General features: G+C 28.4%; 1 protein-coding gene across 5 annotated transcripts in view; it reads left to right on the forward strand.

Annotated features, from left to right (window-relative positions):
• LOC101235964 (SCO-spondin) overlaps positions 1–18,079 on the forward strand; it is a 204,726-nt gene that overhangs the window by 55,205 nt on the left and 131,442 nt on the right. For all 5 annotated transcript variants that reach the window (XM_065808144.1, XM_065808145.1, XM_065808147.1 and 2 more), the window contains exons 5-6: positions 3,309–3,440; positions 5,770–5,982. In XM_065808144.1, coding sequence (XP_065664216.1) covers positions 3,309–3,440; positions 5,770–5,982 — 345 coding nt within the window. The remainder of the gene's footprint in view (positions 1–3,308; positions 3,441–5,769; positions 5,983–18,079) is intronic.

Consider the following 18,079-nt stretch of genomic DNA (forward strand, 5'->3'; position numbering starts at 1 on the left):
TTTAAAAATGATTAAATTTGTTTCCATCAACATTAAACCCCAAAGTGTAATAATATATTTAAAAGGAGTTGATATATCTGTTATTTTTATCATGCTTTTAATATTTGTTAGGTTATAGAATGTATGCCTAAATAATGTTGATGGTTGGTTTAAGCTAATGTTATACATCATTTTGCGTATACTTAACGCTATCATAACTGATTCTACCAGAATGGTTTGCAGATATAAAAGAAAATTGAGATCTAGAGCTTAATAAGACTATACCAATCAAAACCTAGAGCAAGTCTGTATTAATATTGAACGTGGGGCTATGAGTCAGTAGTTTGTTGAAGAACAACTTAGAATCAACTGTTCCAACTTTAAGAGAGCTCTTCGAAGACAACGCCTTACTATCACAAAGAAACATGCAAGGCATCCTGCTTACTTCACGCCTGAAGAAGAACTGTCATTTTGTGATCACTTAAATAAAGTTTCAACTTTTGCCTACCCACTGATATCATATGATCTTTGTTTTATTGTTTAATCCTATCTAGATCGATTAAGGAGTGATCTTCAATGTTTCAATGAAAATCTCCCAGGTGTTGAATGGGTAAACGCTTTATTAGAAGAAATCATCAGCTATCTGAGTCATTTGCCAGATACCTCAAAAGGCAGAGGGCTTTTTATACTATGGGTTTAAGTAGCCTTACAACAGGGGCTACTTGAGCCTAACCTTTATCCCCTAAAAAAAAGAGGGACCAAAGTCTACCCAAATATTTTTTTTTATCTATAATCATCATTACTATCTAATAAGTTCATGAATTAGCAACAACAAGTTTTTTTTACATTGACATAAATATGTGAGAGAACCACAAACCATAAAAATGTATCAAATTCGAATCCATGTAGTCCCGTATGACGGTACTCACCAAACTATTTAGAATCTACATTTGTTGAAATAATTTTTCCCAAAAAATCAAATGTTATTGTTGGTTGCATCTATAAACACCCTAGTATGAATGTAAACGATAAAATGCTTTTCCTTCTCCAAAATATATCTACTGAAAATATATCTGTCTTTCTACTTGACGATTATAACATGGATCTGATACAATCAAACTCTGACTTTGCAACTTCTGAATTTTCAAACTTACTTTTTATAATATTTGATTATTTATTAAGCTACCAACAAGAGTTAGTGACCATTCTGCTACAATCATTGACAATATCTTTTCAAATCTAACCACTAACCAGAATATTTCAGGAAATCTAACAACTTCTATTTTTGATCGCCTGCCTCAATTTCTTATTTGTCATAATTTTTACAAGTTATTTACACCACGCAATCACAATTTATACCGCAGGACCTTTAAAAATGATAATGAAGAATCATTAAAATCTGAATTATTAAAACCTTATTGGAATGACATTTTCAACAAAAACAATGTCAACTCTTGTTTTAAAGCATTTATTTCTCAAACAACATTGTTGTTAGATTGTCGTGTGCCACTCAATAAAATTAGTGTTAAGGGCTACAAGCGTCAATTCAAACTATGGATTACTAAAGGTATAATAAAATCAATTCAAGTTTGAAATCTTGTTCGAGGGAAATTGTTAAGGATAAAAAATCCAGCAAATGTTATTAAACTAAAAACTATTTTTAAAAGCTATAAATATATCATAATTAATCTAATAAAACTGAGTAAAAAAATACATTTGAAAAAATTCTTTTTAGAAAATGTAAAAAATCTTCGTAAAATTTGTTAATCATTACGTTTTAATTTCTAAACTTGAACATTACAGGATCCGAGGAGTTGCTTTCTCCTCGGATCCTGTAATGTAAGCAACTCCTCGAATTTATTACTCTAGTAATTGGTTTGAATCTTATCTTTCATATCGGAAGCAGTTTGTTAGCATTAATGGTTGCAAATCAAATGACAAATACATAGTTTGCGGTACTCCTCTGTTCTTGGTTTTGTTCTTGGCCCTTTATTGTTTTTGATTTTTATGAATGATCTAAATAACTCTGTCCACTTCTCATCAGTCCATTTGTTTGCAGATGATACTAATATCTTGCAAATTAATAAGTCTAATCATTCTTTGTGTAAAAATATAAACTTAGATCTAAAAGGTTTAGTTCATTGGCTAAATGCAATCTTAATTTCTGTGAACTTAGAAAAAACTGAACTAATATTTTTTTAATCTCCAAGACAAAAACCTTTATACAATAATCATATAACTAAAGTTAAAATTTATAACGGAGGTTTATATCCAACACACGTTGTTAAATATCTTGGTATTTTTATAGATTCGAACCTCTCATGAAATTTTCATATAGATGCACTCCGTAAAAATTTAATAAAGTTAATGGCATGCTTTCAATAATTCGCCATTTTGTTGATAAAAGTACCCTTGAAAATCTTAATTTTGCAATTTTTTTCCAAAAATTTCTTAACTACTGATCTCAGGTTTGGGGAAAAATTGGCAACTTTATTATTAATAAATTGTTATCAGCTCAGCGCCAATCAATCCAAATAGTAAGCTTTCAACTCCATGATACAGAAACCTCAAACTTCTTCAAAAAACTTAAAATTCCTACCTTGTCAGCATTAGTCAGATTTGCTCATCATCTTTTTGTTTTCTCCCTTAATAAAAATTTATCTTCTTTATTACAACCTTCTTCATTAAAACGCGATTTATACATTCACATTTAACTAGAAACATCAAGAATGGAAAACTAAATGCATCTCCCTACAAAACTTTGAGGTATGGTAAGTATTCAATTACACCTCAGTGCATCAGTGAATGGAATCGAAGTCTTGTGTGCATTTTGAATGAGTTTGAAAAATTAAATCTTCAAAACAATTTATCTTCGTTTCTTTATTTAAAACAAAATAAATTTAAACAAATTCTATAAAAACTTTATTTTCATTTTTTATCATTAGTAACTTCTTTTAGTTTTCTTATTTTTCTTTTTCTTCTGACTAATTTTGTAGAAACTTAATTTTGTCATTATTGTTAATTTTTTTCATTACTGCTATTTATCAGGTTACTGCAAGAGTGACTCCTTCCTTGTCAATCATTTATTTATATTTATTCCTAATAATGATATTTCGGTATTTATAAAAATATCTGTTTTGTTGTTTTTGTTGTTTTTGCATTTGGCGTTATTTTCAAGCGCCCCATTTGGTTGTCGTCTTTAGCCAGTAGCCTAGATTCACCTTATGGCAAATGCACCTCCGGCAATAATAAAGCAAACACATAATAATTTTATAAAAAATAAAGAAGTAATAGTAATTTTGCTGATAAATGTTTATTTTTTTATTTAGATATTAATGAATGTAACAGTTTATATCCTCCATGTTCTTGGACTAATGGAGTGTGTCAAAATACATTTGGTAGTTTTTTGTGCTCATGTACAACTGGGTGGGTTTTAGATGTAAATAACTCTAGTTGCATTGGTGAGTCATTTTATTGTGTGTATATTACATATATATATATATATATATATATATATATATATATATATATATATATATATATATATATATATATATATATATATATATATATATATATATATATATAATTGGGCTAAAGTTTCAAATTAGTGTCTAGGTAAAGGGCGCATCAAGTGATCTAGAGGAAGTGCTAATCCACAAAGCTCAGGGATTATCTTTTTCCGGATATTCCTGGAATTCCGGATATTTCCGGAATTCCAGATATTTTTTTTAACTTTTAATTTTTCTGAATATTCACCATTCAAATAGATGCAAGTTGAATTATACTTAAACTTAATATATACATATACTTTTCAAAAATGTTCAAAAATATATAAATAAATACAAATATTCAAAAATATATACATATATTTTTGTAATACATTTGTTTTATAAGCTTTTTCACTCATCACTCAGAAAATGAAAAGTGTCAAATTATTATGAAATTGAAAGTGTCAAATTGTTATGAAAAGTGTCAAAAATAAAAAAATAGAAACAACTTAGCTAAAAGCGAAATTAAAAAGAATAAGGGAAAATAAATTCCTTATTATTTCCGGATATTTTATCTAAACAATATTCCGGATTTTTAAAATATGACTTGGATGATCTATGCCACCTACACCTCACAAAATATTTTCATAATAGAGTATTTTTTTTTATGAAATTGGTAATATTTATATACAACAGACGGTTATTTTTTTATTCCACATTACTAGCAAATATTACAGGTCTATAATAAAGTTGGGTGTTAGGTTGTGGGTAAGATTTAAAATGCCCTATCAAAAACTCATTCTTTTAATTAGTTCTATTAAGTAATTGAAATTTTAATTAAATTCTTATAAGTAATTGAAAAAACTTTGTTTGCAATTTTTGGTTGGTTACAGCTAGTTGGTTCTATCATTTTTTGAAAAGGGGCCTTTTTAGGTCACTCTCTCTTACTAACGCAACTAATTGCACAAACTGCTTATAAAAGTAATTTAAATTTTTTTCTAATAATCTGAAAATAATAGAAAAAATTTCCCCAAAAAAATCACATTCTCTAATAGCTTTTTTTAAAATAAAAACGGAAATTACAAAATAAACGAAAAGAGTATGAAATAACAATATAGAAATTAAAAGTTCAAAAAAGCAATCGCTGATAACGAAATAACAGTATAAAAAATTAAACAATTCCCTTAAAATTTAAATAACAAATTATACAGAATGGGCACCAAATTTATACGTTGTGGGCCGCGAGGATTATTTCATTAGTTCTATGCGTAAAAATTTAATGGCTTTGAAAACCAAAACCTTCGCTACTGTAAAGACATGTACTGGTTTAATAAGGTTTAAGAAATGATTAAAGAATTTGTTTCAGTTAACAAAATGTAAGAATCAAAATTTGTTAATTAAGATAAGTTCATTGAATTAAAATTAGATTTAAAAACTTGTTTCAAATTAATTGGCATCAACAGTGTTAAGTGGTGAATTTTTAGGCAATATGGAAATAAAAACGAGTGTATTGAATATAACGATACCTAAGTAGCATCATATTCTAATATAAAGAAATATAAAGTATTAGACATTGCAGTGAAAATATTTCATAATATTTCAAGTAACTAAAAAAGATTGGCAAGAATTAAATTTAGCTCTATAAAGGAAGGGTATTTTGAAAACTTTGATAAAATAATAGTTCTAATATTGTCTCGATACCTATGAGCTGCATTCAATGAGCTGCATCCTATGAGCTGCATTCAGCAACCTAGTTGTTCTTAAACCAGTAATAACTTTTTAACTTTTTAATTAAAAATTTCGTAAACACACACAAGACTGAAGTTTGATTCATTTCTGATAGAAAATAACTTAAACATCAAAAAAAATCGCCGTAATTTTTGTATATTCATAAATAAACGCTAAACTTTTCTGAGAATTTCGGACGTAAGCTAACCAATCAAATAATTTAATAAATCACGTTAAGTTTAAAGGAATACTTCAAAAACTTTTTTAAATTTCAAAAAAAAAATGACAAAGTTTTATTTAATAATAATTTTTAACACAAGGTTAATACCAAAATTTGAAACTACTCGTCACCTAACAACCACACATTTCCATATATTTACGTAGGTTTTCATTAAATTTCGTCTTAAATAGTTGAAAAATCAACAAAGATTTTTTTTCTATAGTCTTATAGTATTACTTAACAATTTTTTTTTGAGAGTAAATTGAAGCAAATTCAAAAACTTAAAGTATATTCTTAAATTTTTTTTTTTGATATTCTTGGTTTTATAGCATATACTTTTGTACTTCTTAGTAGTGACGTATGTAAGCACTGCTGAAGCTATAACAACGACTGTATCAGCATCGTGGGAAACTTTAACAGTTAGTAATTGGGTCGATCAATCAAAGACTGCAACAGTTACATTAGCAAATAACTCTTTTGCAATTATTGCTACACCAACAACATCAAGTGCACTAAATATTGATGCAACAACATCAAGTTTAATTGCTTCAGGAGCAACAAAAGGTTACTCAATTTTATTTTAAGTTAACTAATTTGCTTTTTTATATTTGATTTTCGTAGCAAAACGTTTTTAGCATTTTAAAAACTCAACGTTTTACAATGTATAATGTTGCTAGTTTATACTTTAAAAAACTTTTAATTTTATGAAATATTGGGCGGTATATATTGTGTCACCCCATTTTCATATTAGACATTTTTTTGTATTATTATATTTTTTGGTTACCAAAGTGTTTCAAGAAGATCTTATAGTCACAGAACACCACGGAAGAGCATTCAACTCCCTGTAGCATGCCAACTCCCTGTAGTTAAAATTTTTGTTGACATCAGGTTCTTCTTGATTAGACTCATTTAAATCAACATCTTTCTTGTCATTACTTTCATTGGGATAACCATTACTACCGACTTCAATGTCTTCTAATTCAGACAAAATAGATTCAACATCCGTTGAACCTATTTTTGATTTTTTGCCTTTAATTTGTTGGGTTTTAGATTTTTTTTCTGTTTTGATGTTTGTCTACAACCAATGCCATCTATTGTAATCAATTTTCCTTGTGCAATTTTTCCCATCTTTTACTATTGGTTTTTCCAGCTGCATCATTGCCACAGTACTTCGTGGGAATATCTATTACACCCTCATTTAATATTTTTTTTATGGTCTCACCGCTATAGTCTTTGTTGACATCTGGAAGCCGTTTTAATACTTTTTCTCGACTTAATGGATATATGCCTGAAGCTTCGAATCCCTCTTTTAAGTTGTCTGCTTTCAGAGTATTTTGCAACTTTGCCAAAAGCGCTGGGGAATGGTTTTTTGGTACTGAACCCTTCATTCGTGATTCTCTTCTCCATGTTTGTAAAATCTTCTTCCACTCAACTTTCAAGGATCTGAAAACAGCAATATCAAGCGGTTGTAGCAGATGCGTGGAATTTGGGATTAAACATGTAAACCGGATATTATTTTCCAAGCATGCTTTGATGACATCAGATGAGAAATGTGAAGTTAAATTATCCCCAATAACAATTTTAGTTCCTGTAAGAGATGCTGTTTCAGGAATAAAAATTTCCCTGAATCAACGTTCAAATGTTCTAGAGTCGAACCAACCAGATATTAAACTGTCGAATATAGTTCCAGGTGGGTCACCATTTGTCCCCTCCATATAAAAGTTTGTAGCTTTATTACCAAACATGGGAGAGAAAAAACTGACCAGCTGCAATCTTACAGTATATAATACTAATAGCTCCTTTAAAATGCAGCATTTTTCTTTATACGCGTTTAAGGCAACGTTTACAAACTACTGTTTTAGAGCCTAATTATTGCTCACATTTGTCTCATCATAGTTGAATATATTGCTTTAGGAATGTTTTGAAGTGTAATAGATAACTCATCAAAATATGAAAAAATTGAATTTCGATCAATTTCAGGTCTTGGTGTTTCATGTTGTCAGCAATTCGAGCAGTCAGATTATTGCAAACAATGAAGGATTTTATCCAATCAGGGCCAGGCATGTTACCTTTAAATTTTAAATCAGTAACACTCATTCTGTCTAGATATTCTTTTACTAGCAGACGTATATCCAACTTATCCAAAGGTAACTTCAAATCTTCAGGATGCTAATACTTTGTTGAACCTTTTCTTCGGTATGGGGCTGTAATCTGGTCTGCCCTCCAAAGTTTTTCATATGTCTTAGTTTACTCTTGTTGTGCAGAGTACCATATGGTATACTACATAACTTGGATGCCTTAAAAATCGATGTTCTGTTAGTTAAGATATTTAAGAAGACATTTTGCATGACTTCTGCTGTATACAATGCAATGGATCAATTACCAGGTTCACGTTTATAAGTTCTCATGATTTTTTCTGCAATTCTTCTTGTGATATTTTTTGTCTTAATATCTTCTTTAACTAGAAATAATCGTTTGAAACATTAAATAATCACAATAAAATTGAAATATCAAATATTCAAAATTATTTGAAAAAGTGAAAAATATAATTGTTTCGAATTTTCTGCAAATCTAATTGGGAGTAACCAAAAATGATAGTATATTACAGTGGTATTTGTAACTGGAATATACGACTTGAACATCTAAGTATAGATTTTTAGAAAAAAATATATTCCACAAAATTAAAATCATATGTTTTTTGGCATTTTTTTGGGACATGTAAAAATTGTTGTTTTGTTGTTTAAGTCATGTTAATCCCAACACATTTGTTCAAGTTAGAATCATTTCACAATCATTAAAATTTCGAAAATATACCCAGAATATAATGATGTACTAGAAAAAAAAAAGTTTCCAATTTTGCAATTACATCTCCAAATCAATACTTTTGTAACTAACAGGCAAAATTATCAAAATCACCCCGCGTATCAAAGTCACCCGGTTTTTCGGTACGTGTTTAAAACAATTTTGTAATGTGTATTAAAAAAAATAAGGTAGTCAAATAAAGTTTATAAAACGAAATTTAGAAGTAAAAATTGAAGTTTTATATAAATACTTAAAATACAAGACTTGATCGGTATAAAATAAATAAATTAAATTAACATGATACACAAAAATAAAAGTAACAAAACAAAATTTAAGTATATAAGTATACAGTCAAATAAATATTTTTTTATATAAGAATTCGTAAAAACATTATAAATAAATCAAAATAGTTAAATTTAAAAATAAATAAGTATGTTTTCAATAGAGAGAAAGATATTTTTTAATTTCCTTTTAAATGTGAAAAAGTTCCAGTCTTGAGAAAAATCAAAATGTTTCAAAATATAGTTTTGAAACATTTTGATTTTTCTCAAGACTGGAACTTTTCCATAGAAACGCCCCTCAAAAAGAAATACAAAGCTTGCCTAAATTTGTTTTAAAAACTGGTTAAAGAAGGAAACTATCATTTCGAAATTATATTTATTTTTTTCTTTTAAGGAATATAAATTGTTAAAAGAAACCGGAGCTGGGCGAGCTTTACATTTTAACATAAAACACAGTACATTAAAAATATTTAGTTGAAATATATTTAAAATATTTATTTCAATAAAAAGAGGCTTAGCATGTGAAAAACGGTCTTTAAAATTAATAAGATGTGCAGCATGTTTCTGTTGGCGTTGAAGAGGTTCTAATTTACTTTTATTAACACTACCCCAAAGCCGCATTCGCATAGTTTATGTGGCGATGAATGAATGAGTGGCATAGTTGAGTTAAAATATATTTATTCAACATGCTTCTTGCTTTATATAATATGCCTACACTTTTCGAAATTTTGTAGGTAATGTTTTCGATATGTTTTTTCCATTTAAGATTTTTATCTAGAAACCCCTAAAAAGTTTGTACATGTTGCTCTCTTAATTAGAACGCCATCAATAAAAAGAGAAGGAAGCTCAATAAACAGTTTTTAGAGTTTAAATGAAAAAGAGACCATTTTGTTTTCTCAATATTCACAGAAAGTTTGCTTGATCTAAACCATTGAGAAACTTTCATTAATTCATCATCCGTTCACGGAAATAGTATCGTTATGTCGCTATGAGATAAAAAAAGAATTTGTGTCATCAGTAAACATAACTGTCATCAAATTGGATGCTTCATAGAGGTCGTTTATGGAAATGAGGAAAAGAAGAGGTTCTAGTACAGATCCTTAAGGAACTCCGCGAGTTATTTCTTATAATTTTTTTTTTTTTTTTTTTTTTGCCGTTTAAAAAATATACATTCCGTAATTTACTTACAAAATATAAATATAGCAGGGGCGAGAAGAAGACTAATATGTCTTATCACCAAGCCCCTAATAATTGAGATCGCGATGATTGGTTGAAATGAACAAGTTGTTTTCAATTGCGTAAATAATTTTTTATTTGCTTAAGAAAGTTTCCTGTGAAGCCATAATATTTTAGTTTTTTGAAAAAGATTTTATGGTCAATCTTATCAAATGCTTTTGATAAGTCAACAAAAATGCCTAAAGTAAATTTGGACTTTTCAGATGAATCTGTAATATATTAAGTTATTTTTAGTATAGCGTGCTCAGTAGAACTATTCTTCTTAAACCTATATTGATTTTTATCTAATATATTATTTTGAAACAAAAGTTGGAAAATTTTGTTATAAAGAATTCTATCTAAAATTTTAGAAAAAACAGAGAGAACAGAGATAGGACGGTAATTACTGACATTCAACAACTCTTCTGCAATAACTCTTTAAATATTGGTGTTACTATCGCTATTTTCAACTGATCAGGAAATGTTTCTTGACCAATTGAACATTTAAATACTTTATATAGAACATTTTTTATAGTTTCATATGAGTTTATAACAACGTTTCCGCTAATATTATCATGACCTATTTCTTTATTCTTTGTACTGATATAGGTATAATGACTTAAGTTACAGCAGTCCGTCATTAAGAAAGGTTTGAAAAGTGACCATGGGTACAATGGCTATTTTTATTTGTATCTAGAGCCACTAAGTACTTTACTTAAGCGCTCTGTGAAAATTAGCTTAAACTCTTTAATAAATTATGGAATTTAAGTCCTTGGAGAGTTAAAAATTGGTTTACAAATTAAAAATTTCATAACTAATTGCCTGACTGAAAAATTTAACTTGGAACATTAACGTTTTCAAATAAATTGGGGTTCTTCTAGGTACACAAAATTCACCTACATATGCACATTAACTTAATATATGCACCATTAAAAATGTATTTAATAAATATACAAACTTTCAGAAAGTAAAATTAATATTTTTAGATGTTGGCAGCTCACTAATAGAAAGCACCATTTTGTTTTCAAAAACAAGTATGTTGTGCTTGCTTTTGAAAACCAAAAGGTATTTAAAATAAGCAAGCTATTATTATATAATGCTATTAGTCATATTTTCTGTGCTTTGTGGGTATTAAAATTAACTCTAAACATTTGGAAAATGTTGTTACAACTTGCTGATAGCTACATAATTTACATTTATAGCTAGTTACAACATAGCAACAAGCCTATAGCTTTTAATTGGATACATATAGTTGATTTTTAGCAAGGTATATTATAAATATATGTCAATAGCAACAAAAGGTTGTGTTGTAACTAAAAATATTAGGACAACACTTTGATACAAGTTATTTAATAAACAACGTTGCTACATATAGTAACGCTTTAGTCATAATAAGATTTAAACGTTTTAAATCAACAAGTTGATTCAAAACACGTAAATCATTAACAAAAAATTTTAAAGTATTTAAAGTATATTTATGCAATCTGACTTCGACTGAGTGAAAAAATACAATAAATATTTGAGAAACCATAAATCCAAACAACAATATAATTATATTTGTAATAACAATAGTAATAATAATAATATAAAATATGTCAGTTGTAGTACAAAGTGTGTTATATAACAGAATATTTGAATAAGTAACAATTAGTTTAAATGTAAGACAAAATTCACTAACTATTGAGAAGACTGGATAGTCTTAATAGATGTAAACCATTAGACATATAAGGTTTATATTTAAAAGTATTGTCATTATCGAATGTTTAATTATTTATTAATATCTATTATTTTATTTCTTATTTCTTTTTTTCAAAATTTTGGTAACTTGTAATTTTACATTTTTTATTTTCAAATTACTGCTTCTATTGAATTTAGCGATATCGTAGTTTTGTAGTAAGTATTGTAGTAAAACAAAAATATATCTTTTTTTCTTGTGAATTTTTTTCCCCCCAAAAGAATATCAACCTGGGTCACAAAAAAACCAGAATTATATATTGATTTCAAAAATCATAATCTTTTCTACTGAAACATAATTTTTAAAAATATTGCGAACAAAATGTTAAAAAACAACGATCTTTTCAAATTTTAATTAAAAACTGTTGTTTTTTGTATGTATAATTTAGGCAAAAGAAAAAAATTCACTGATATATGGGAGCGAGTGTGTAATTAAGAGTCATGGTGGGTGACCTGTTTCAAAAGTTGAATAAAACCAATGACTTTTCAGTTACTTTCAAACCAAACTTCATCTGATTTTTATATTTGAAATTGGAGTTTCCCAAAAGTTACATCCCTAGTATTACAGAGCTGACAAACAAGTTTTCTATTTTTTCTGTTTTTATTTGTTGTTTAATTGAGTATTTCAAAGTTTTATTACATTTTCTATATTAAATATTCATTTTTTAATTGATGTCCAATTTACATTGAAATTAAAACCCAATTTGATATCAGATGAGAAATGTGAAGTTAAATTATCCCCAATAACAATTTTAGTTCCAGTAAGAGATGCTGTTTCAGAAATAAAAATTTCCCTGAATCAACGTTCAAATGTTCTAGAGTCGAACCAACCAGATTTTGAACTGCCGAATATAGTTCCATACGACAAAATGCGACAAATTGAATTTCGATCAATTTCAGGTCTTGCTGTTTTATGTTGTCAGCAATTTGAGCAGTCAGATTATTGCAAACAATAAAGGATTTTATCCAATCAGGGCCAGGCATGTTACGTTTAAATTTTAAATCAGTAACACTGTCACTCTGTCTAGATATTCTTTTACTAGCAGACGTATATCCAACTTATCCAAAGGTAACTTTAAATCTTCAGGATGCTAATACTTTGTTAAACCCTTTCGTCGGTATGGGGCTGTAATCTGGTCTGCCCTCCAAAGTTTTTCATATGTCTTAGTTTACTCTTGTTGTGCAGAGTACCATATAGTATACCATATAACTTGGATGCCTTAAAAATCGATATTCTGTTAGTTAAGATATTTAACAAGACATTTTGCATGACTTCTGCTGGATACAATGCAATGGATCAATTACCAGGTTTACGTTTATAAGTTCTCATGATTTTTTCTGCAATTCTTCTTGTGATATATTTTGTCTTAATGTCTTCTTTAACTAGAAATAATCGTTTGAAACATTAAATAATCACAATAAAATTGAAATATCAAATATTCAAAATTATTTGAAAAAGTGAAAAATATAATTGTTTCGAATTTTCTGCAAATCTAATTGGGAGTAACCAAAAATGATGGTATATGACAGTGGTATTTGTAACTGGAATATACGACTTGAACATCTAAGTATAGAATTTTAGAAAAAAATATATTCCACAAAATTAAAATCATACGTTTTTTGGCATTTTTTTGGGACATGTAAAAATCGTTATTTTGTTGTTTAAGTCATGTTAATCCTAACATATTTGTACAAGTTAGAATCACTTTTCAATCATTAAAATTTCGAATGTATACGCAGAATATAATGATGTACTAGAAAAAAAAAAAGTTTCCAATTTTGCAATTACATCTCCAAATCAATACTTTTGTAACTAACAGGCAAAATTATCAAAATCACCCCGCGTATCAAAGTCACCCGGTTTTTCGGTACGTGTTTAAAACAATTTTGTAATGTGTATTAAAAAAAATAAGGTAGTCAAATAAAGTTTATAAACGAAATTTAGAAGTAAAAATTGACGTTTTATATAAATACTTAAAATACAAGACTTGATCGGTATAAAATGAATAAATTAAATTAACATGATACACAAAAATAAAATTAACAAAACAAAATTTAAATATGTAAGTATACAGTCAAACAAATTTTTTTTTTTATATAAGAATTCGTAAAAACATTATAAATAAATCAAAATAGTTGAATTTAAAAATATATAAGTATGTTTTTAATAAAGAGAATGATATTTTTTAATTTCCTTTTAAATGATTTAAAAAATCATAATCTTTTCTACTGAAACATAATTTTTAAAAATATTGCGAACAAAATGTTAAAAAACAACGATCTTTTCAAATTTTAATTAAAAACTGTTGTTTTTTGTATATATAACTTAGGCAAAAGAAAAAAATTCACTGATATATGGGAGCGAGTGTGTAATCAAGGGTCATGGTGGGTGACCTGTTTCAAAAGTTAAATAAAACCAATGACTTTTCAGTTACTTTCAAACCAAACTTCATCTGTTTTTTATATTTGAAATTGGAGTTTCCCAAAAGTTACATCCCTAGTATTATAGAGCTGACAAACAAGTTTTCTATTTTTTCTGTTTTTATTTGTTGTTTAATCGAGTATTTCAAAGTCTTATTACATTTTCTATATTAAATATTCATTTTTTAATTGATGTCCAATTTACACCAAAATTAAAACCCAATTTGTCTGAATGACCCCTTCTCGAATGTTATCAAATATTTTTAGTTTGTCTATTATTCTATAGTCCAGGATGTTAGACAAATAGAATGCTTTTTATCCAAAGGTGAGTCTAAAACCTTTAATTGGTATCATAAATTGTATTTTGTGACGTTCCTTTTTTTTTTTAACGAGTTGCGATTTTAATTTTTTTATACCTTAATGTTTAGAAAAAATATTTTGCCGCAATTAACCGTGTTTTTATAATTTTTTCCTTTACTTGATCAGAACTTTTTATCAATTAACTTCTCCACAAATTCTATTTTTTTTTTTTTTTACTTCATCACTACATCCATGTAGTGCTGTGTATGTTATAACGCTCTTCCTTTAAGGCACGGGTTGTGTTTTCAAATAGGGCCATGCAGAAAATGAGTCACCAAGCAAATTGCTTGGGGCCCCGATCCTTTGGGGGGGCCCAAGAAGTTGACTAATGATAATTTCCCGCAGAAATGCAATAAAATTTCGGGTTAATTTTTTCTTGGGCCGTCTGGAACAGAATTCGCATAGGGTGGGAAAGGGTTGAAGAGTGTCGCGTTTTTTTTTTTCCGACTAACAACAACAACAAAAAAATTCTCAGTCCTTAGTATTTGATGTTTTCCAAATTAAGTTTAAAACAGAAGTATTTAGAAAATTTTAGAAATTATTTATATAAGGAAAGCAAATACTATTTGATGTTTGAACTATAGCTACTTCCAAGACATCAGATGCTCTTTCCACCAGCTTAATATAACAAAAAAAATGACTTTTGAAGACAGTTGAATTGGTAATAGTGATAATACTTCTACAAGAACCACAAGCACTGCAAACACAAAAACTAGTTTTGTTGCAGCCATTCAACTTTGGTGACTTCGAAACTGAAAATATTTCCTTCACTCAGCTAGAAAGGTTTGTCAGAGCTTGTAACACTCTTTTTTTAATGAATATGCAAAAAAAAATGTATATATATATATATATATATATATATATATGTATATATATTAGTAGTAGAAAATCACTTAACAAAAATTTTTTCCATTTAACACTGTGTTTCATCAACTAAGATTCATCATATATATATATATATATATATATATTGGAAATTATATATTTCCGATATTGGCTTGTATTTAGCCCCAGCAAAGACGGCAGTATTTTATTTTCCATGTCGATTATTTTCAACTGGCAACCAATTTCCTTATTTGACCTTATTCCTTGCGATGATTGGAGTATGAGGATATGGAAAGAAGTAGAAGAACCTAATCAGTCGAATTTTTGAATACGAACACTCATATGCCCTTTAACAAAGCTACATTAAATGACGTGAATTGAAAGTTTGAATAAAAACTGATCTGTCAGTTGAAAATTTTGTACATTGCCAAATCCTCAATGAAGCACTTGGAGAAAAATCTTTGAAGCACTTGGAGAAAAATCTTTGAACGAATCTTGAGTCTGATTTTGTTACTTAGTGAACATGGATTAGCTTTTCGTGGAAAACCTGACTTTGTTGGGGATTCTAAAAATGGAAATTTTTTAGAATTTTTGCAACTGATTTTGCATTAACTGCCTCAGGCTTATTACCTGTCAAGTTGTTCTAAAAATGAATTCATTGGCATTGGTTCAGCCGGGGTTCGCAGGAAAGCACGTGTCCCCCCCCCCTCCCTCCTATCACTACAGAACCTTTTTTTTTTTTTTAAAAATCTAGACTTTTTTAGAAATTGACGATTGTGCCCCTCCGCTTCAAAAGACGTGTTTTCGGCCCTGCTTTAAACAATAAAATTGCAAATTTTTTGAATTTAAATACAGAAAGATATTGAGTATTACTAAAAAATTAAAAATTTTTACTATGATTTGTTTTATTTAAAAATAAATTAAAACCACTGCAATTTTATAACTTTAAACTAGGTAATTTCAATAAAAAACACTGGGTAATTTGAGAAAGCTATTATTTCACAAAAATGGTATCTTAAAGCTAAAAATAAATGTTTCTATGCATTGTTTCTTAAAAACAAATGAAACGGATTTCTAGATAGGGGATCGTCCATAAGTTACGCAACGCAAAATACTTTTAATAAACAAATGTAGGAGATATTAAATTCTTTTATTCAGCTATTTTTACTCAGCAGCTTTTACTCATTTATTTTTGAACAAATTAAGGCAACGATGGAAAACTTTTGATCTTTTTTGTTTTGTTTATTGTGAAAGTTTGCGTTACGTAATTCACGGACAATCCGTAACATACTTTTCTGTATGAAAAATTGAATTTCATTATTTTCGCATCAAAAAATTGTGCCAAGATTTATTCATGCGTTAATGGTTAAGAAAAAATTGAAGGGCGTTTTAATTAGATGAGAGCCGTTAATTACCGCATATAAATTTACGCCAGCTATTCTGATTCCTGTTATTATTACATAAAGTTGATTCAAAAAATACAAAGCAACTTTAACTTCACTGCCAATATCTTAGAAATCTATTAATATATGCCCATTATAGGTGTGGCGAAGTAGTGTCGAAAATTCGATTGTTGAAATTAAAAAAAATGAATAGAGTGACCAGTTGTCTCACTATTGATTACCGAATAACAAAATAACGAATAATGTCGCAAACGAATTTAATGAATAGTGTCAAAAAATAAAAAAAAAGAATAATGTTGTAAAGGAGTTTAATGAATAGTGAAAAAAACAACAAAAAAAAGGAATAGTGTCGCAAATGAATTTAATGAATAGTGTCGAAAAGAGAAAAAAGGAATAATGTCTTAAGGGAATTTATTAAATAGAAACAAAAAATAACTATAAAAATTATAAACGTGTGTTTAGATAACATTTTTGATGTTGCACTGAAAAAGCCTGCTGCCGGGGGCCTCAGTACATACAACAACAATCTTTTAACCTAATGCCGAAAAGGAGTGCCGCTACATCGACTGAGGGTTCGGGGTTTGATCGCAATCTTTTCTTTTATTATCCTTTGTCTTTTTTTTCCTTTTTTTCTTTAAAAGTCGTATTCTGTAAAGATAAGCAAAACGAGTTAGCAATTGCTGTAATAGAATATTTGTGACACTATTCCTTTTTTTTGTTTTCGACACTTTTTATTTTATTCATTTGTAACACTATTCCTTTATTTTGTTTTCAATACTATTCATTAAATTTATTTGCGACATTATTCCTTTTTTTTGTTTTCGACACCATTCAATAAATTCATTTGCAACATTATTTCTTTTTTTTTTCCACAAACACTAACCCTAACAAATCACTTTCGTTCTTCGATTTGTCCGCCTAAGATTTGACAACCAGTGAATAGTAAAAAACGTTTTCTGAATGTTGAAAATCTAGAGATAAAAAAAAGGGTTCTGACATTACGAAGCTGATTATATAGATATAGACGTTTTGGATCCAAGCCAAATTGATTTAAAGTAGTGATGTCACAAATATTCGGCCGAATATTCGGCAACGCTTAATTATATTGTGGGCACCGATCTGCGTCATTGTAGTGCATAAGTCAACTACTCTGTGGGCATTTATAAATAGGTTGTGTCACGGCATGCATTATTTATTGACTGTTACACCAAATATTTTAACTACAGTTATGCATAAAAGTTTCATACTATTCAAACCATTCAGAAGAGTTCAAAACAACCAGCTCAGGTATATCTTGCACTTCTGAGGTAAATTCAGAAAATGCTGTAGATTGAATTAGCATAAAAAACTCTAAACTTATTAAAAATGTTATTTTCACGACAACCTGAACTTAAAGCGTGGTTTAACTTTAATGGGAAAAATGATTAAACGATTGTCTTTTTTATTAAGTCGCAAAATATTTGTGACACCACTAAATTAAAGAACTGTAGAGGTCAGGGCTATGATAACGGGGCTAATATATCCAGTGTATACAAAGGAGGGCACACCATCATTCTCACAAAAAATCCTCCAGCTTTGTTCATGCCTTGCAGTGCACATTGCCTCAATCTAGCTGGTGTT

This window comes from Hydra vulgaris, chromosome 10 (genome assembly GCF_038396675.1).
Source record: "Hydra vulgaris chromosome 10, alternate assembly HydraT2T_AEP".
NCBI lineage: Eukaryota > Metazoa > Cnidaria > Hydrozoa > Anthoathecata > Hydridae > Hydra > Hydra vulgaris.